Consider the following 21,247-nt stretch of genomic DNA (forward strand, 5'->3'; position numbering starts at 1 on the left):
TTATCCCCCCTGGAAGCTTCTCACAGAATCCCACTCCTCTCAAGAAAACTCATTCTGTAGTAATTTCAGACATGGCTGCAGGTATTTTCCACACACAATAGCTACCTCTGTGTACGGGAGTAAAATGAAGGTTACCAATCTTTCATAACGCCTTTGTAGACTTCTGAGAGCAGAAGCAAAGCTTGTACATCCCTTTGGATGTACACTCAGCCCTCAAAAGCAGAGGGACCATCAGCTGATACAGCTCCTATTCTTTTGGCTAACTGGCTAAGGCCTGGCCCCGTCCAGGGTGCCTCTTCAAAAGACACATGCAGGCCTGGCTGTCCAAGAGTGAATCCAAGCTACAGTGTCACATCAGATAGAAGTTATTTCCAAGCCAGAGCTTCACTTACATGACTTTATTCTTTAGCTCCGTAGGTATGGATTGTCGAGGACATAGCATAGCCACAAAGAACAAGCTGTGGAAGCCTTAGTCAGAATGACCTCTGAAAACAAAGATCTCAGTAACAAAGTATTTGTTTTATATTTCATCAGATACTTGAAATAAAGAACCGCTTAACTCCAGGTTGGAGCAGCTAAGTGGAAACACTCTGCTTGTGAAAGACACAGGGAACCCTCTCAAACTAGTTAGTGTTAGGAGCTCATTGTGGTGATCCAGTTCCAAGTGGTCCATGACATACCTTCTGCCATGGCCTGAATTAGAAATACTGACCCAAGTTAAGACGTTGCTTGATGCTACAATCAGGATAGAAAATGCACTTCATTTGAGCTGCAGATGTTCCTAAGCATTTTTTTTTTAAGAGCACTGTATGAAACCAAGAGTTTCATGTTAAGAATTTCTGGAAAATTGCATTTAAATACACCAAAATTAAAGACATCATAATCTCAGAAAAGCAACTGATTTTCAGTGAACCAGAAACCTTCAGCTTAGTACAACCAACCAGATGTTTAAAAGAAGTTTGATAGTTTCTCAAACTGAAGGGACCCACTATAGAGACCATTTTAGCAATTCAACTAAGTTTCAATAGGAACAGTGATACAGGAAACAAGAATCCTCTCCTCCCTGACAAAATACAACTTCTCCCATGTCATTCCCAACTAACAGTAGCTCTGTCAGTCCTGCAGGGAATAAAACCCATGGTGATACTGTACCACTTTAGGTTAGGAACTATTGGCCATGCAACTCCTTCCCAGTCCTTCTCCCACCCAAATTCACTCAACTGATGCTCTTAGTTCTTAAAGCAACTCACCCAGCATTTTATCAGTAAAACGATTTTAGCAGTGTCTTTTAAGAAGTGTATTTTTTTCCTTCTTCCATTTACAACAGAACAATGAAGGAATCTTTCAGTGCTCACCCACAAGAGCACTCTGTCCTTCATGGGTAGTTGGTGGTTGCCAGAAGGAGACTTGCAGGTACAAGTGGCTGCAAGAGACCTGCAGTTTTTTAACAACTGAAATCTTGGCTGGCAACCAACCCGAGTCACTTAAAGGCAAAGCAACTGTGATTAATAACAGCTGAAAGTCTACTTACACTAGGTACTCTGGTGGCTGCACCTCTCAAAAGCCTTACTCACAGGACAATCCCATGGCTAGGAACTATTAATAAGGCTGTTTCCAATGAGATACAATCCAGTTACAACACAACAGTACTAGAAGTATTTCTATAAAGTTTGAAATGTTTTTAATATGTACATTCTTAGTAAATATTAGAGTAGTGCTTTTCTCTTGCACTTCTTTAGGCTTCTAAAAGGGCATCAGAAATACAGTTTTCACCCCCCAAACCAATGCACAGTTGTTACCTTTGTAACAAGCACATATGAACTCTGTACACCTTCCCCTCCCCACAAAAGAAATAAAAATATGCCATGAATATCCAATTATACATCATCACACGTTTAAATTACGCATACAAATAATTCCAGAGTATTTAGAAAAACCCAATATATTTGATTTATGAAACCATTCCATGCATTCAACAACAACAAAAACAAAACAAAAAAAAAAAAAAAGAAAAAATGATTAACCTTCTTCAAATGGTATTTTCTCTTTCTATCCAAGTACCAAAGTCTGGATTCAGTGTATCATTAAGACTAACAACTGCTTGAGTCATAGAAACATGATACATAGATAACCAAGTTTCTATTTATAGACAATATGCTATACAGTTACTGCCTCTTTAATGAGTGTCAAATAAAGCAAGTTTTGCTTTCTAGGACATTGAAACTGTACATTAAGAAAACACTAATGGTGCTGCTAAATAAGTAACAACACTTGGAAAGGAAGGCTATGTATTTAGATGGTTCTGCTTAGCAGTAGCAGTTATTAGGAGGGTTCCTATGTTGTTTAATAGTTTGTTTCCTTTTTTTTAATTTTTTTTTTTTTTCCAGGATGACAAGCCATTTAAAAGCTACAGCTCACTAACCCAGCAATATCACCAATTTTATCTTCAAGAGGAAAAAAAAATTATGCAGCAGCAAAAGCTCTTGGGGTCAGGCTCTCATTACCAAAAAATCTTAATATTTTCTACACAAGAGGCTCATAGCACAACATACAGATTGGAAACAGACATTTCAGACACACATTATAAACCTGAATTCAAAGGGTATTCTTTTAAATCTTTACTATGAAGATGACAAATGATAATATTATTTACATGCAAAGGACTCTGCATGGTTTGGTAATATCCTACTTTTGTGTTTGCCTTAAGATACTCCTTGAAAAACTACACTTCAGTTCTAAATTTATTTTACATAAATCTTGGCAGGTATCAATCTCAGGCATTACTCCCCTCCCAGTAAATAAATCAGTACTGTCAATATGCTCAATTTATTTTAACAAATCAATTTAGAGTGTCACATGTTCCTGATACACAGGGGTTAATACCTGTGTTTAACATCCATTTATTAGGAAAGCTCTCCATTAGCAAGGTGCATTTTCAGTACAATTAAAACCAGCTTGAGGCATTAACTATTGTTGCCTTGCAATACTGTCAAACTGCAGTCCAGTACAGTAAGAGTACAAGGTTGTTGATCAGTACCATGTGTTACAGCTGTTAACAGTTCTGTTTGTGCCACAAAACCAGAAATCAATCCTTTAAAAAAAACAAAAAAACAAAAACCAGAAAACTTGGCTCTTCTTTAACTGAATTTACCAGGTGATGTTAATTACCATCCTTATCAAACAAAGTTTTGTAAAGGTTATTTACAGTGTACATGGCTGAGCATGCACCTTACAGACACAAACACATCTGCCAGTTTGATACCATGTAGTTACACAGTGCCTGAAAATGACAACACATCTGAAACACCACTTTAATTAACGGTTTCAAGTGGGAAATGGTCTTTATTTTACAACAGCTATACTTGCATGAATTTTATTTTTTTTATATAAAAACACTAACTCCTGTCCAGAAGTCTAGACACATTCTACATACTACAGGTTAAGGCAGTAAAAAAATGTGTTCCTGATAACTGGTCTTGACAATGTCAATTAAAGCTGTCTGAAGCCACTCCAGTTCTCCAACAGATCTTTGAAACCCCAAATAACTGGTGAGGGAAAAAAAAAATCACTTTGCTTTCTTCAGAGTTTTAGTAACAGAGAATAGAACAGAAGTGGGTATGGTAAGTTTAAAAGCGTTAAAGGAAGGGAACATTTGATTTCAATTCATTCCGTAAGTTTAAAAGCTGAAAGAATACAGTTTTAGATGCGAGTCTGAATCAACCGAGAACCGTAGGGAATTAAGGAGAAAACCGATTTTATGCACATTACTGCATTCTTAAAAATATACTGTTATCTTCAATAATTCAAGTAAGGTAATAGACATTATCAAAAATAACTTCATGAACCATACTCAAGTTTCAAACCACATTCTCAAACTTTTAACCCAAAGCAGTTTTGTTAACTTCATATAATAAACCATGAAGGTCTGACTGTACAAATGGTTAATGATTTGCACTTGTGATTCCTGCAATAGCTAGCAGACTTGCTAACCAAGTTACTGTAAAGATATGGCAGATTATGTATTTAATCAAAGCACTTTGATTTAGGCATGAAACAAATTCGAATGATTGACATTCTGTGCTTCTAATGCATCACTCATAAGAGAGGCAAGAAACACCCACTATTTGTACAGACAACTGTTTTTACAGAAAATCCTTCCTCGAAATCAATCTTATCCGCAGCTGTAGATGAGAGTATAATCTGTTGTAAACAGGGCACTGTGTTGTAAAACCAGTTCGTTTGTTTAATTAAGATCTCTCTCCAAAAGTTGGAAAAACAGACTCTTCAGAGTGTCTTTCAAATGTAGGATGTTCTGTTTGCTATACAATACTTTCCTTTGATTCCTTTTTAAAGATGGTTGTGTTCACAGCAGTTCTGTTTTTAAAAATTGTTTGAAATTTATATAAAATTCTGTACATGTTCACAAATTATTGCATAAACAGCATAATCTTCATGACAATATTCAGTAACACACGTCCATCTCAGGAAGTTCACGTTTCCCTTCTTGCTTTTTTCTTCTTTTTAACTTGTTTGGGCGATTCCCAGCTTTCTTCAGACTTCGCTAAAAACAAAACATAACTACAGTGTTAGGACTGAGAAAGTTTACACAGAATTGACTTCAAAAATACACCTCATATTATTATAAAGTAATTCAGGAAAACCTACTAATGGGATTTTTGAAGCAGAGTTATATTTACCTGCATCTACCACGTAGTCTAATTAGAAGCGCGTCTAAAGCAACACCTGCTAATTTCAACCTACCTTTTTATACCACAAATACACAGAATGATACACACGAAGGTCATTCATTTTGTAAATGTATTATTTACAATAGAGTCATTATTTTTTGACTAACTGGAAATCATGCACATGTACAAAACTGACACTAAATATTCACTCTTCTAAGATTACACTGTTTCTAACCACTAAATAAGTTACGATTTATTATTAAAAAAAACCAATCAACCATGTAAATATGCGGTTACATGGAATTCGTAAATAAAGAAGCACTATTTTATTAAAACAGATTGCCATAAAACATGCTGGCTGCAAAAAGTGGTAAATCGAGTAAAATATTTGATATGCTGAATATAAGAGATGTTCTTTCAATTGCTGAGGCATCAATCAGTTACAAAAGCCTTCATATTTTAGAGGCAGAACAAAAAGTTGTAAGTTGATACATAGACTTGAAAGATTCTGCTGTTTAATATATTCCAAACTAGTAAGTTAATTAACACAGTTCAGTGAGACTAATACTATGAAATCATATAGTTTCCAGTGCAGTCATTAAAAACTGCTTCAGTACTTCAACACTTAGTCAGGAACTTTTAACATAATGTCAGTATTTATTAAGCTCATTAAAGAGTGTAATTCAGACAACTCTTTTGCCTTTCACATCCCAACTTCCCTTCTAATTTTTCTGTTTTACTGGGTGAATACTTCAATATAAGCACTTTTGATGAGTACAGGAGAAGGTATGTCTGACATCTCTGGGCACAGCATATTTTTAAAAAGCAGCATACCTGGAGCAGTTCAGCCTGAGGTACGTGCTGTTAGGCTACAACAAAAGCACATCACCCAATAGCTTTCTGCTCCTATATTAGCAACTGTTTTCCTCCATGATTACTACATTTCATGGAAGCATATGGGAAAAATATGCTAATGAGCTAAGCTGAAAGGTCAAAAAACCCCAGTAGGTTGAAAACTGTGTTGCTTGGATTTTTTTTCCAAATTTCTGGTAGCTAAACATCCTGTCAACTGCTATGTTGGTACCCATCCACTGAAGAATGGCAAGCCAGCCTTTGAAACACTGTTGGCAGAACTACTTAGTCGCAGCATAGAGCTCCAGTCCTGATGGTGAAGAGTACATCCAGATGTCTGTCAAGGACTGGACAAGGCCAACAGACATTTTCAGCCATTCAAGCATTACAAAGCCAGTTTTTCCTCACAGTGAAAACACATCTGCCCAAGTATTTAAATGAAAGCAAAAATATGGCAAGATATATAAATGAAATACATATGTACGTGATTACGGCACTCTAAACCTAACCTCAGGGCAAAGCATTCTGACTATATACGCTCTATGGGAAGAAAAAAAAAAAATACACCCTGAATTCAGATGGATGAATTGTACTGAGAGGTACTTACTCTGTGGAGGAGGCACACTGTTTTGCTTAACATTGGAGCTAGATACATCTGTCTCTTGCAGCATCTGTGGCACTTGGGAAGCGATCTTGTCAGACTCGCTCTCTGATACAATTACAGATGGCTCAGTAGAAACAGCAAGCGAAGGAGCCTCCTCAGGCTATTTGAAAAACAGAAAAGAAGTTTCCAAAAGTTAGTAAGTCATACAACAGTAAAACACTCTTACACAGTGTTATTTTGGGAGTATACTTAGCAGATGCTGGAAAGAGGGCATTGAAAAATTCAGCCAATATTAAAATCCTTCAAAATTTAAAATCAAGGCTACAAGACTATGACTGCCATCTAGTGCCAAAACTCCTAGTTGCGTACAAGCAAAGATAAACCACACAAATTAATTATTCTTAAAATACATGCATGGCATGCAAAGAAAGCGATAACAATCTAAAAATCACTAAGATCCTAAGAAGATTATAGGATACATATTCAGAAGAGATGCAAGATAGTGACATGTTTGCATTTGGTTGCAAAGCAAATAGGTCCAAATATGCAACTCAAACAACAAATTTAACTTTTATAATATTTAGAAAGCACTCGTAGTCATTTGTATCAGGTGCTTAAAACACTCTGTATGCTTATGAGAATAACAGATACTTGTGAGAGCAAAGTATTTCAGTGGAAACTACTGTAGGAACAACTACCAAGTGAAAGATACTGCTGGTATTTTCCAATTATCCAGTCTGTTTTGAATGTTCCCACTACAGAGACAAGATGTAACTGTAGCTTACTGTGTAGCACTTACTGGAATTAATGTACAGAAGTCAAAATGCAAAAAACATTTTGGCATTCCAATAGGAGAGCCAGAACATAAAAAAAACCCATATGATGCCACAGCAGGTAAACTACTGACAAAAGGCTTCGAATTAGAAAATAGTGTCTTGGTCTAGCAAAAAAACCCCCAACTTCAGGATGTTATTAAGAAGTCATTGCTGCAGTTGTGTCACAACAGCCAGGACCTGGAACCATCACAACAAAACAGTGAAATCTACATCCAGTCCTTGACGTGGACATACACATACCCTACATTATAGTCACCAGTTTGTACTGTTTCCATAAGCATCTCAAAAATTCAGTCAGAACACACAAAAGAACAAAATTATATACTTTAACTTCTCTTACTAATCATATTATACTGAGCAAGAAGTTAAGCATCTTTTATTAAAAAAAAACCACCAACACATCAAAAAACAAAACAGCAAAAAAACCCAAGGCGTGAATTTAGAGGGTAGCAGTTCTCTAAGCTTTCATGAATAGAGGAGTTTGCTGTGCTGTTACACATCAACTGAAAAAAAAGTTTCTTTAATAACTAGAATGGCAATATTTCTCTTAATCTACTGCAAATATAGTAATCTTGACTTTTTTTTTTAATTAGCAACCATGCTTATAAAATGAACTCCCATCCTATAGGATTTTCAAGCCTAGCCAATTGTAATGTCTAATGGTTAGCTAGCATTACCTTCATAAATACATGACAATACATAAGTACGCTAACAAGATGGATGTGGCCTCTCAAACAGAAGCACTTCAGGCTCCTAGTTGTGCAAGGTAACTGATTCAGGTCACTGGTATCACAGTTTTGTTAGCACAGAGTCACTCTCTACCTGCAGGTAAAGCAACTCAAGATTTACGTGGCATACAACTGTCTCAGATTGAGTAACAAACGTAGCAGCTTGAATGTTAAAGCACACAGTGCTACTCCAAAGATAACAGCACAGGTACATCTGGACATTTTTCCAAATAACATACTTATGTCTGAATTTTGGATGAAAGGGGATACAGATACCAAACATTAAGAACTGGGAACTACTCTTTGCTAGGGTATTCTGTATTAACCAATCAGTTCAGAAAGGAAACCTGAAACAACAAATAAAGTCTATTTGATAATACAAATAGCTATATACATGATGCTACTATTTATTAATGAAGTAGTGACTTGTAAAACTGTTACAAATGAAGGATTTTCAACCTGTGCCTCCTGATAAAATGTCACAGATTTCCACACAGCCCAATGTATAATATGGGAAAAATATTATCACCAGATGAAATCCAGAAGTGTTCAACATGCAGCTGTTTCTGATCTTTATGAGGACGTTCTGGATAATAACTTATTTGTACTCTAACACCAGTTTATTTTTCTTCATATTGCGTTCTCATGTTTTAGAGCATTTGCTCAACACCAGCTTACCTACCTTGGAAACTTAAGTCAACCATTTCACACATGGGTCACAGACTGCAGAACTTTTTGGAACAGCCAAGTCAAACAACATCAAAATGCACATTCGCACGTGTGGAATTACAATAAAGCTAAATCTGATGGCAAGGAGCCTTGGATAAAGACTGACAGACCATCTGCATTGTCAGATACAACAATTCACTAATTGTCCTTTTTCAAGTCCAACTAACTTCCAGTGAATGTTGTTAATAATAGTTTTGTTTGTCCTTTGCCCCCACACCAAGTTTAACAATGACTATGTCCTGTTTCACAGAACACAGCTATATAGGCACATATGAACAGATTAAATTTAAGACTCAAGAGGAACAGGAGCACTCAAGCCTCCATATTTTAGTGCCCAGCACAGGTCTACATCTGAGTCGATGCCATCAAATCACCAAGGAAGTTTGGTATGGTTTTAAAAACTAAACAGTTGAGCAAAGTCCACTGAAACTGGGCTGATATTTTGGCAGTGCTGACAACTTGTGAGAAAAAAATAAAATATCTAACTGCAGATCAAAAGAATCATTATATGTACCTGAAAAGTGTTTCTCAAATAGATTTAGATTTCTAAGCAGCAAACAGGATGCACCAGTACACCTCTTTCTGGACGTCAAATAAACCACCTTGATGTTACAATCCAAATGTGAGTTTTCTGTCTAAACATTTTCAACTATGGCTTCCAACACAAAATAATGTATTTGCTTTAAAGCTTTTTTTTTTTTTTTTTTTTTTTTTTTTTTTAAAGTACACACTTCCCAGAATAAAGCCACTTGCATACATGGCTAGATACCTCTTTTTTTCAGATACAGCTTAAACAAACCATCCAACCAACCAACCCACAAACAGACAAAAAAACCTTTGCACTAGTCAAAATAGGTGGCTGTTGCTAACCTTGAATAAAGGTTGAACTGAACCTAAACTAAATAATTATAGTAAAAGCTTTACTTCAATGTAGGATATTCAGAATAAGCTGGGAGTATGTCTTCATGTGCTTTTCAAAGCACATGTTCTCAGTGAACACTTTCTGTACTTTTCCTTTGGTGATCTGCAGCCTCTCATAAAAGATACCACTCTAATATTTTCATGTGAATCTTAAGGCGTCATTATCTTTATAAAAAAATGCTTAGCAATTAAAAAGTTCAACTCAATATCCTGACAGATACTCTGCAGTACCAAACTGCTGTCTCACTGGTATTGTTCACTCTTCATGGAACACAAAACCAACAGCACTAGAAACATTAAATACTTCTTCCTACAATGTGACTCTTGTAGGATAACAGTATCTAAAAAGGTTGCTAGTTGGAGAAAGATTTAAGAGAGTTCGTATTCTCTAGAATATTTGTTTCAAAGGTGAGCTGAAGCAAATGCTCAATTAGTGAATTGGTTCGAATAAAAACTGTACTTATTCAGTCATTAAGCTCAGCACAGCCACTAAAAATCAAATTTTAGACATTTAAGTCAGAATATAATTAGTTAGTAAAACTTCATTCTGTTGCAATGAAACATTAAAAAGTGCTATTAGTTCTCACCCGGGCCTATTAGTTCTTATTTCCAAATTTCAGTGTTGTAAACTACTACTTGAATATTCAAACAATAAAATAACTTGACAGTCATGGAAGTGATTACTGATTTCAAAATACTGCTTTTCAGAGAACACATCCTTTTTAAAACTCCTAAGTGACCCACACCTAAAATTCAGCCTCTCAATCACCTTTTTATTCATAAATGTATAACCTGAAGTAGTATTCTTACTATCATCTTACCTACACAAATTAAAGTTTTAATGGGCTTTAAGCACTTCCAAATCAAAAATTTGTTAACATAAACCCAACTTTATATCCCTACCTTGGCCGGTTCACTAGTACTCTTGGTCTTCAGAGAAAAAGCTATTTCCTGCTGTGGTTGAACTTTTGAGGTATCCTCCTGAAATTCCTCTCCAGCTTCTCTATCCAGTTCTTCAGTGTCCTACAAAAGGCAGTGGGGGAGGGAAAAGGAGGGCGGGGGGGCACGGGGAGGAAACAAAAAGCCCGTGTTTACAGCAAAGTTCTGACTCTTCTTCCCAGCACATCAGTTCTGCTGCCACAATCAGCTTCCATTACTAACAAAATCTACCAAAAATATTAAAGCAGTGGGCTAATATTATTCTACGTGAACAATCAAAATTTATTAACACAAAAATACCCATAGAACCCAATAAAGCCCAGGAAGCAGCACTCTTCATGCATTACTAACAAAAATCCCCATCTCTGAATGAACAGCACTTCACACTCCTGTGAAATTACAAGGCTGTGAAATTAAACTGACATTACTCTGAAATCTTTGCAAAAGTATCATTATGAGACCTGTCTATTCTCAATTCTACACTTTGTTACAAGTAAAATGCTTTTAAATATAAGCTCTGCATATTAACCTGCACAGTTTTCTATCATATATTAAGCTTTAATAATATTTTTTAAACCCAATTTAGTCTGCCGGGATGCCTGTAAAACAAACCTCTTGGTACAGAAACTGAAAATATATTCAAAGTAACCAATAGTCTTAAGCGTTATTCCTTAAACACTCTAAAGGCAGAAAATTTTCATTTTACATGAGGAATTAGAGTAGTAACATTTGTTTATAGCAGCAGAAGAATCTCATGGTACTGAACAGTAAATAGAACACAGGCCTCCAGTTTTAAGCTGAAAGTGCCTTCTTGAAACACTGTTTCTTCACTTATTTCCCCTGGAACCTTATGAAAACACAGTCACAGTCTAAGTCTGTTGTTTCTTGACAGGAAAGAATATATACTGCCTTATATCTATCTCTGAAGGTAGCTTCCATTGCCTTAGCAAACACTGAAGTCAACAAATATGAGTGTGAACACTTAATGTGAACAATCAACGAGAAAGATGATGTTGTTTAAATGAACATGTTCAGTTTTCAAAGGATAAATACAAAAATTTCAAGTCAGTTTGAAGCAGAACTGACAAGTTAAGTTACTAAAGTGTTATAACGAGGATAACTTATCTGTGACGTATCAGCAGCTCTGTCTGCTCCTATCAAGCAACAACCCCCTGAATTTTCCAGAAAAAATAAATACAGAGAAATTCTCATCTTTAAACTGATGATGTCATAGACTGATAGATTGAAAGAAAAAGTAACAAAATCAGAATGCCTGGAGACTGATGGGTAGAATAAATGCATCTGATTATATTAATACAGACAGCAGGATTCCCTTTGATGTATACAACTGAAAAGGCAGCCCACAGGTAACAGAGAAAAAAAAAAAATACAGAATGCACTCACTAACCTGCAGATCCATATAAGACATCCATGAACACCTGCTAACCACAACCTACTATTCTTCACTTATACCTAGAGCCATTGCAGATAGCAGAACATGACAGATTTAAGTTACAAAAAGCTGCAGTTCTATTACCCTCAATTTGAATTTGTGTTGAAAGAAACACTGCAAATTGACACAAGCATCCATCTCCACAGAGGCAAGGTTAAAAGAAATCTATGTGATATCAATTTAATATTTCAAAATTGTTTTAATAAAATCTCAGACTGAAGACATGGTAATCATAAAAGGCAAATCCAAAGCAAGAATGACTGAAGTAATGCTTTCTCTCTCTCCAATGCACCTAGTCAGATTCAAGGGAGCATTTAAGACTTTGTGAAGAACATAAACTAGGAATGGCTGTCACTACAAGCAGAAGCAGGATGTATTCTGAGCATGAGCTATTAAAAGCTGTTTCCTATCAGTAAAGTACTTGTTTTCATCTGTCCAAACATGATTCAATTGTCAAATGAAGTGCAGTCTGCTTTTGCTATTTTTACAACAAATCTGTTTCAATGTAATTCTTCAAAAGCTGTTTAAGTAACACAGAAAACTCCAATCATCCTCGGTTTGCTGGAAGCACCTCTACTGTACAGAATCCTAATTTGATAGAAAATAAATAATTAACGATAAATACTTTCCACATATTTCATGCTTTCCATAAATCCAGCAAAACTACATGGTATTCAAAAGTCAAACACTCAAATCAAAGGGAATACTAATAAAAGAAGGATTGTTTTAATTCTTGAGGAACAATAGTAGACAATCCAATACCATAAGGAAATAAATTTCCCCAAAATAATTTTTGCTTAAGTCACTAATACACAAAAATAATGTGATTGTGTGAATTCCTCAGACTATCCAGATGTTGTTCCATCTACCTGTGCAGGAGAGTTAGCTTCTTCACCCTGCTTCTTCTTTTTCTTCTTCTTTTTCTTGGATTTTCCACTTGTAGAACTCTGAAGAACTGGCTCTGCTTTTTCTCTTTCATTATCTGAACCCTTCATATGGGAATATAAGGTATGTAACATGAAAAAAGTACAATGAAACATTATTTCTATAGACTAAATAAACAATACAAATCAATAGCTATAAGGAATTTAACTGCATATAAAAGTATCAATGAACACAATCTTATTTATTCAGTACATTTTAGGAAGACCACATTCTTTAGATGCTATCTGGAAATATACGTACAGGAGTTGGGAATGAAAAAGGCAATGGAGCACCATATACTGTTGGCATGGAAATGTTTTTTATACAGAGACTTAAGTAGTTATTAAAAAAGGATCAAAATCCTCTCTTAATCTACAATGATAAGTTAATCCTTGTATTATGGTGAGACAGTAAGATCTGACATGGAGCTAAGTAGCTTCTATTTTCTCCATAACAACATTCAGCATTTTCCTTCTCTGTGTACACATTAAACACAATTGTGCTACTCCTACCAGTGTAGAAGAGATGAGAGATTACGTTTATCATCGCCCTTAAGTTACTTTAAGAAATAGTAGTGGTAAGGGCAAAGTCTTGGAGCTAAAGAGAAAATATCACCTTCTGAACATCAGGTATGCCTTCAGGTTGAGGAACAGAAGCAACTTTTTCATCTACCCAGTTTCCCCACTCCTCTGCTGGTGCATTCCAATCAGAGCTGGGATCAGCTGATGAAAGTCCATCTACAAAAATTAAAAACAACTTCAGGAACATCTCCTCACTTCACAGGTGCTCTTAGTTTAAAAGTGAAAAAACAACCAACTTATAAAACCACTTATTGATATGAAGATATAAATACCCATTTCCTGTATTTCTGAAAAAAAAATTGCATGACAAGGTAGAAGACTTTTGTAAGTAATGTGTAAGACTCAGTTATTTTACAGAGAAGTGAGATTACAAACTAGTCACAGTATCAGCTAGCTAGATGCCATCACTTTGATATACTTTTCTAGACTATGTGAAGAGGAACAAATTTAAGAGTTATTCTCCATATTAAAACTTCTTCCTAGTTTGTGAAAAAATTAAGATGAACTTAACACTGATCAATCTTTACTAAGAATCCTTTAAAAGTGATATATCTGAAAGGGCACATCTGAGCCAAAAGTCATCTTGTAACACCGAGATTTTTTTAATAATCTCCTTTCTTCTAAGTCTCTAAGTCCCTGCTCCATTTTTCTATCTCTCATTTACAATGGCACATATTTATGTTGTCACATGGGAATGACAGATTTAAAGGGTAAGTTATAAAAAAAATAAAAATATCTGAATGGAAGAACTAAGCCTTAGGCTGTCTGTTTAACAGAAAGTCACAGCAAGTCGATTTTAAAACAGAAGACCTTGTGCAATATATTTTATTTTATATTTATATTAACATCACAAGTATATCTCACCCTCAGTCTATATCAAATTGAAGGAGATGAGACAAACTTGGTCTGGCAACTACAGCGGAATTCGGTTTAAACATTTGAAAATTAAGTTAGAATGAAAAGCAGTAATAAATCAAATTAAATTTACTGATGAACATTATGAAACTGAAATATAATAAAGATCTTAAGATTACTTACCGTACTCTTCCACCTTTCATATAAAAATATTACCTCGATTACATTTACTTTTGACACTGAAGTTTACTGATTTGAAAAAACAATTCCTGCCTAACACAACACAACACTACACTTTATGGTTTATCTATTGCCCTCTCACTAGTTGCTTAAAGTCCATTACTTTTTATTAATAATAAAAATTAGTAGTATTTGTACCTACTGTTAATTTCCTTGTCTTGAGCCTAATTAAAGCAGTAAACTGTATCTGTGTATCACACTGGCCTCAACTTCCATTATTTCCACACTTCTATTAGCGTACACTTCAATTTGTTGACAGACATCTGTGACCAAATTACTCTATTACCAGAAGCTATAGCCATAAACATTCTATGCTCAGAAATGTGACTAAATTATGCTTTTGATGATATATTGAACTGATCACTTTCAAATGATCAACTGAAATGTGGTTTCCCTATCCTTAAATCAGATAAAAGACAGAAGTTTCAAAATGATCCAGTGTCAAAGCAGTCTTGCCAAAACTGGCAGAATCAAGAATTGCATCAATCCACCCTACTCTTGCAGTCATTAAACAAGAGATTGTTTTCACACAGATGGTAACAAGCAACACAGCTTTTCTGGTCAACTTCTTGACCAATTTTTCACGTCAATGACCTAATGAGAGGCACCACACTGTTTTCTTTCTCTTCTGAGTTTCAATATCCAAATATTTTTTTTAAAATTAATAATTTTCTATTATCATTCAAAATACTTCTTCCTACTTTCTTCAAACTGTCGATTAGCCTTAAAGAAGTGAAACATCTCAGGTTTTTCTCCAGACGCTCACAACTGGCTCACAGAAGTTGCTAAACACAAGTAACTACACTTTAAAGTAACAGTAGTTACAAAATTGGTTGATGAACATTTTAGAGGAACATACTTAACCCAGACCATTCGTCATCAACAGGAGGTTGAGCATGACTTAAATCCCACTGAAAATCAGAAGTACCAGTCTGAGAAACTGACTCACTGTTGGATCCTGAAAGGGAATAAATAAAATTGTACTTGTAAGTTAACAAGCTTCCTGAGTTTTCTTAGGTAAATAAATTCCAATCCAAGTAGGAAAGGCAGATTGTTAGGTCAAGGAATAATGTCTGATTCTAAGGACTGTGCAGGACAGGAAAACTACAAGGCTCTTGAAAATGGGATACATTCAGAAAACGAGAAAACTGAAGGAGGAAAACAAAATTAAGTCAGGAGGAGAATATGCAATGAATGAAAATAGTCATACCAAGCTCCTTCAATAATGGGAGTAAACAAGCAAGAGCAGAAAACCTGACATATGATCCCTTTATTGTATAGTAAATCACTCCAACACTTATAGCCAGTAGCTTAACACAAGACTTGTTATGAGGCCAGGGTTTGTATTCCATAGCAATTTCACCCTTCAAAACAAGAAAACTCCAGAGCTCAGCTTCCCCCCTCCATCATACAGATAAAAGATTCAAGACTTCAAATTCTTCCTACGGAACATATTTTGGAAGTAGAGCTTCAGTTTTTTGAAGGGAAAAAACCCTACCATCAAATAACAATAGTCCCAGAAGATCAGGGTAAACAGACTTTCCTAGAAAGCAATCTTCAGATCTCCAACTTGAGACACAACAACAGTGAGCTATCCCTTATGCCCACTATTTAGACTTAACACACAAACAGGAAGGCTAAATAAGAAATATCACCTTATTGATCTAGCTTTTGATTATCAATTTAAAACAGTTAACAAAAAGAGCATTCTATGCTTTCATAAAACATGTCTTCCACCTGCTTACAGTTACCAGTACTACTTTCAAAGAAGGATGCATATTAGTAACACGTGGCAAATTCTATTTCCACCTGCTGCTGCAGAAAAGAGTTGAAAAACCTTTGGAAGGGCATACATACCAGAAACTCCAGGAGTTAATCCAAATGAAGAGAAAGTAGTAGAATTCTGTTCAGAGGTATTAATCCTTCCATCCACATTCCAAGCAGCTGTGGGGGGAAGGAAAAAAAAAAGAAGACAAACAGAACTTCACACTGCTGGCAATGTTGAAAAAGTTACCTATTTAACTATGAACAGGGTCAGAAAAAACAACAGAAGATCCAGACATCTTAATGTTTCACACAGCTGACAGCATTATTTTTCTTATTACATGAGACGATGAGTTCTGATAGAGGTGCAACTGTATGAACATTCAGCTTGACACAACTTTCAAGCTATGATCTTCCCTCTAAAACATTTTCTACACATAAACTTCTTATAAAGGAAAAGTAAATTGTGTTTTGAGACACATACTATTACTCTTCTTCTTACTATTCCAACCATCTAAGTTATTGAAAAGCGTATTTATGGACTCTGTAGATGAAACCTAGCTTTAAAGAAGTTGTATATATGTTAAGGAACAGAATTGACTTCAGAACAATTTGACAAATAGGAGAAACCATTTAAAATTAATGTATGTTTGACTCTGTTAAGTGTGAGGTAGAAAATAAGCAGAAATAATCAGTGGCACTAATGTGATAAAAGAAACATCTGGTTAGAAGTATACTTAATTGGGGGGTGGGGACTCAAAACTGGACAGAGTATTCCACATGTAGTCCAAGAAGTGGATAATCACTGTCTCCAATCTACTAACTCCTGTTCACACAGCCCAAAATACTCTTGCTGTCCTTTGCTGCTGGGGCCTATGGCTGGTTCATGTTCAGCTTGGTGCTCACCAAGACCCCATATCCACAGAGCTGCTCTCCAGACAGTCAGTCCCCAGCCAAGGATGCATGCTAGCCAGGTACAGCACTTCACATTTGTCCTCAAACTTCCTTGAGTTCCCACAAAACTAGGTGTTTTACCAGAAGCACATCAGCCTGGTCAGGCACAATGTATTCCTCAGAAAAATAACACCGACAAGCTGGTCACAGTGACTAAAGAATACCTTATTAGAATATAAAGCAGAACACAGCTAATGGGAATATGAAAAAGCCCCTTGCCTCTACTTGGCAACAGTAAAGCCTCCAACAGTGTAGCAGTTCCAACCTCAGGCATTGCATTTCAAGATATGCGAGACAAAAGAGGTCTAAAGCAAGGCTGCTGACTGCAAAGGAACACTGCTTTGCAGAAAGAGACTAGGATCACAGACCAAAGGACCATATAGCAGCATCTACTAGTAAGCAAAAAGTTGATGCACAGAGAGAAATGAAGAATTCTTTCCTCTATTATTAGAATGGGCAGTACAAGTGACAAAGGCTAAAAAATGTACCAGAGAAGACTAAAACAATTTTCTAATGAGAAAACAGTGTAGTGTCACAAGAGTTGAACAATCTTCATGCCTGAAGCCTAAACAAACATCTGCCAAAACCAAACACAGTTGATTTGATCATGTTGGATCAATAGAACAGACTTATTACCTAGGTTCTAAGATATTCTTTATAAAGAGAAGTTATATTTCAAAGTTACTTAGTAATCACTTTAAGAACTTTAGAAGAGTGATATAAAAAAGTTGATTCATTCACAATGACAATTTTGTTTCAGATAAACTCCAAAACCTCAGCTAAACTGTAAATAGAGACATAGATGTTAAGCCAGTAAACAGAAACTGCTTAGTTCACATTTCACTGGACAGCTCCCTGATGTTTTTTTAACATATAAACATAAAGCTACTTAAGAGATTCACTACTAAAGATATGTAAAACTGTTTAAGTGAAGAAAGTTTTTCTTGGAATAGCTCACCAATAGGAGTGAACAAAGAACGCTCTTTCCAGGGCCTGCCTACCAGGGATACGCCCCAGTCCTTTCCATTTCCATTAGCATCTCCAGTGTCCTGGCCCCAAGCCGATGTCTCAGGCTTCCTTTTCCCAGCTGCAGCTGAGTGAACAGATGTCCATTTCTCCTCCCCTACACCAATCTGTGAGGAGATTTTTACAGACTTCTCATTCCAGCTTCCTCCATTTACTGTATGGCTTTCACTCAATCCTGGAGAAACTTAAACACAAGGACAATGAAAGCTTTATATAAAATAAGAACTGGATGAAGAATTAAAATATTACTTACGCGCACATATACTTAACAACAAAAAAAGAAGTACAAATAAACAGCAGCTTTGCTACACCAGTGTGATACAGAAGAGCGGCTGCTCTGTCTCAGCTGATTTTCCAGTTCAGATGATACTAACCATCTGTCTACTAACTTGAAGAGTGAGGAAAAAAACAGCAAACTGCACTCTCCTTCCTGTGTCCCTTTCTTTATAGGGCTGGTATCTTGGTGAACCAGTGCCTCCAGATTAAAAAAAAAAAAAGTGGGCATGCTTCCAACACTGCCAGATAATTTCTCTTACAGGGTTACGGTGGTTATTTGTGAAAAGCCCAATGCACTAAACGGAGGATAATATATAATATATTTTATGTTACATTGAGGTAAAAGACCACAAGTATATCTGCAACAGTCTACCCTGCTGAGGAATTACTATTCATAGCAAGTTTAATTTATACTTTTGAGAGGAGTCAGTAGTATGCTGAAAGACCATTATAGTTTTAATTATTTTTAATTTATGTCTTGATAAAACATAATGGCTAATGGTTACCTGGTGCACCCAGCCTGTCTTTCTATATATCACAAATATTTTTCCAAGGGCTCTATATCAAATCCTCTCTCTCTTTATATATGCAATGTGAACAACAGAAAGAATTCTGATTTACAAGTGATTAAGAAATGTCTGCATATTGCAAGTGTAACACTTAAATAGTCAGCCCAAACCTGATGCACAATTAAATCAATATTATCTGCCAACAAAAACTATAGACTAGATATTTCATTCCTCAAATGAACTCACAGCTCAGGCAGCATGAACTTGCCACGCTCAAGGCGACCTTGCTGGCAAGGAATTGATTAGGTGAGCTATGCCTAGATTTTCTTAGAGAAATCACTTCCAAACACAAACATCTGTAAGGTCATCATTGCGGTGCCTAAAAACCACTGCCCTTTCTCTATACAATTCCATAGCACTAGTATTGTTTGTGGAAGTCAATGTCCTCTAATGGTAAAAGGACATCTTGGAGGAAGGCAACAACAAAAAGCAAAGAAACAGAAACTAAAGTACAGATGGTAGAAAACTCTTGCAACCTTGCAAAAAGACAACTGAAGTCCTGAAGCAGGGGCTTGATTATTCTGTGTTTATCATAAAACTCTCCCATCACAAACAGTTACCTTCTATATAACCATCAAGCTTTAACAGATTCACAGAAAATTTAAGATGGTACGGGATCTCTGGAAGTCACCCAGTTCCACCTTCCACTCAAAGCACAGTTAACTTCAAGATCATACAACTTTATTCAAGTTCTGGAAATCATAGAGGTTGATAGTTCAAGGCACCTCTGGGAAATCTTATGAAGAGCTTTTTTTTTTTTTTACCTCATGGCCAGTCAGAATTTCCCTTACTGAATCTTGATTATTGCCTCTTGCTCTCCCATTTTGCTTCTCTGAAGAATACAGCTCCTTCCTTCTGTGCTATGGTTCAGGAAGTTTGCATATTAAGTAAAACTCTCAAGAACTAGCAGAAGGTCGCTCACTTTCTAGACCTGGGTGCTTTTAATGACTCATTAATGATTCCTGGAGAAGCTGGCAGCTCATGGCTTGGATTGCCATGCTCTTCACTGGGTAAAGTACTGGCTGGATGGCCAGGTCCAAACAGTTGTGGTCAACATAGTCAAATCCAGTTGTCAGCCAGTAATAAGTGGTGCTCCCGGGGGTGCAGTATTTGGGCCAGTTCTGTTTAATCTCTTTATCAGTCATCTGGACAAGGGATCTGAGTGCACCCTCAGTAAGTTTGCAGACCAAAACACGTTAAGTGGGAGTGTTAATCTGCTTGAGGGTAGGAAGGTTCACACAGAGGGATCTGGACCAATGGGCTGAGGCAAATTGTATGAGGTTCTACAAGGCCAAGTGCAGTGTCCTGCACTTGGGTCACAACAACGCTACAGGCTCAGGGAAGAGTGGCTGGAAAGCCACCCAGTGGAAAAGGATCTGGGGGTATTGATTGACAGCCAGCTGAACATGAGCCAGCAGTGTGCTCAGGTGGCCAAAATGGCCAACAGCATCCTGGCTTGTACCAAGAAGAGTGTGGCCAGCAGAACCAGGGAAGTGATCGACTCCTTGTACTCAGAGCTGGTGAGGCCCCACCTCTAATACTGTGTTCAGTTTTGGGCCCCTCACTACAAGACACTGAGGTGCTGGAGAGAGTTCAGAGAAGGGCAGCAAAGCTGGTGAAGGGTCTGGAGCACAGGTCTGATGAGGAGCAGCTGAGGGAGCTGGGGCTGTTCAGCCTGGAGAAAAGGAGGCTGAGAGGAGACCTTATCACTGTCTACAACTACCTGAAAGGAGGTGGTAGAATGGAAGGTGTTGGTCTCTTCTCCCAAGTAACAAGTGATAGGGCAAGAGGGAGTGGCCTCAAGTTGCAACAGGTAAGGTTCAGATTGTGTTAGGCTAATGGTTGGACTCAATGATCTTCAGGGTCTTTTCCACTCAAAAGGATTCTGTGATACTATTTGTTGCCTTGCTTAATTGCACCAACTACCTTCCATCAAAGCAACACCACTAATGTCGGCTATGGGTAGGAAAAAGCATCTCGACTTTATAATGCCAGACTAATTCACTTCCAATATTACTACAGCAGTATCTCTTAATTAGAAAACTGCTAAGATTCACTTGTCAATCACAGTCTAAAAATGGCCAAATGTTAACAATTATGTGTATGACATATATAGTGTCATACCTATTTATTTAGAAATATACATTTATGTTTACATATTTTTAAAATGAATGTATTTAAAGTATGTCTTTCAAATAACCAATTAACTCAAGTATACAATCTGAATCAAGTGCAAACTTTACAATTATCAGGACTGGTATCTTTGAGCTCTTTGCCATTATCTATAATAAGTTTTTCTTTGAGCAAA

General features: G+C 36.5%; 1 protein-coding gene across 1 annotated transcript in view; it reads right to left on the minus strand.

Moving 5' to 3' along the window:
- Positions 1-1,916: 1,916 nt before the first annotated feature.
- The window catches only part of MTDH (metadherin), a 34,029-nt gene continuing 14,698 nt past the window's right edge, over positions 1,917-21,247 (minus strand). Inside the window, exons 6-13 of the mRNA XM_082046910.1 lie at positions 18,027-18,278; positions 16,208-16,294; positions 15,210-15,308; positions 13,290-13,411; positions 12,620-12,739; positions 10,262-10,381; positions 6,148-6,304; positions 1,917-4,561 (exon numbers count right to left, since the gene is read on the minus strand). Coding sequence (XP_081903036.1) covers positions 4,491-4,561; positions 6,148-6,304; positions 10,262-10,381; positions 12,620-12,739; positions 13,290-13,411; positions 15,210-15,308; positions 16,208-16,294; positions 18,027-18,278 — 1,028 coding nt within the window. The 3' untranslated portion in view covers positions 1,917-4,490. The remainder of the gene's footprint in view (positions 4,562-6,147; positions 6,305-10,261; positions 10,382-12,619; positions 12,740-13,289; positions 13,412-15,209; positions 15,309-16,207; positions 16,295-18,026; positions 18,279-21,247) is intronic.

This window comes from Streptopelia decaocto, assembly GCF_964273445.1.
Source record: "Streptopelia decaocto genome assembly, chromosome: 2".
In the NCBI taxonomy this organism is placed as follows: Eukaryota; Metazoa; Chordata; class Aves; order Columbiformes; family Columbidae; genus Streptopelia; species Streptopelia decaocto.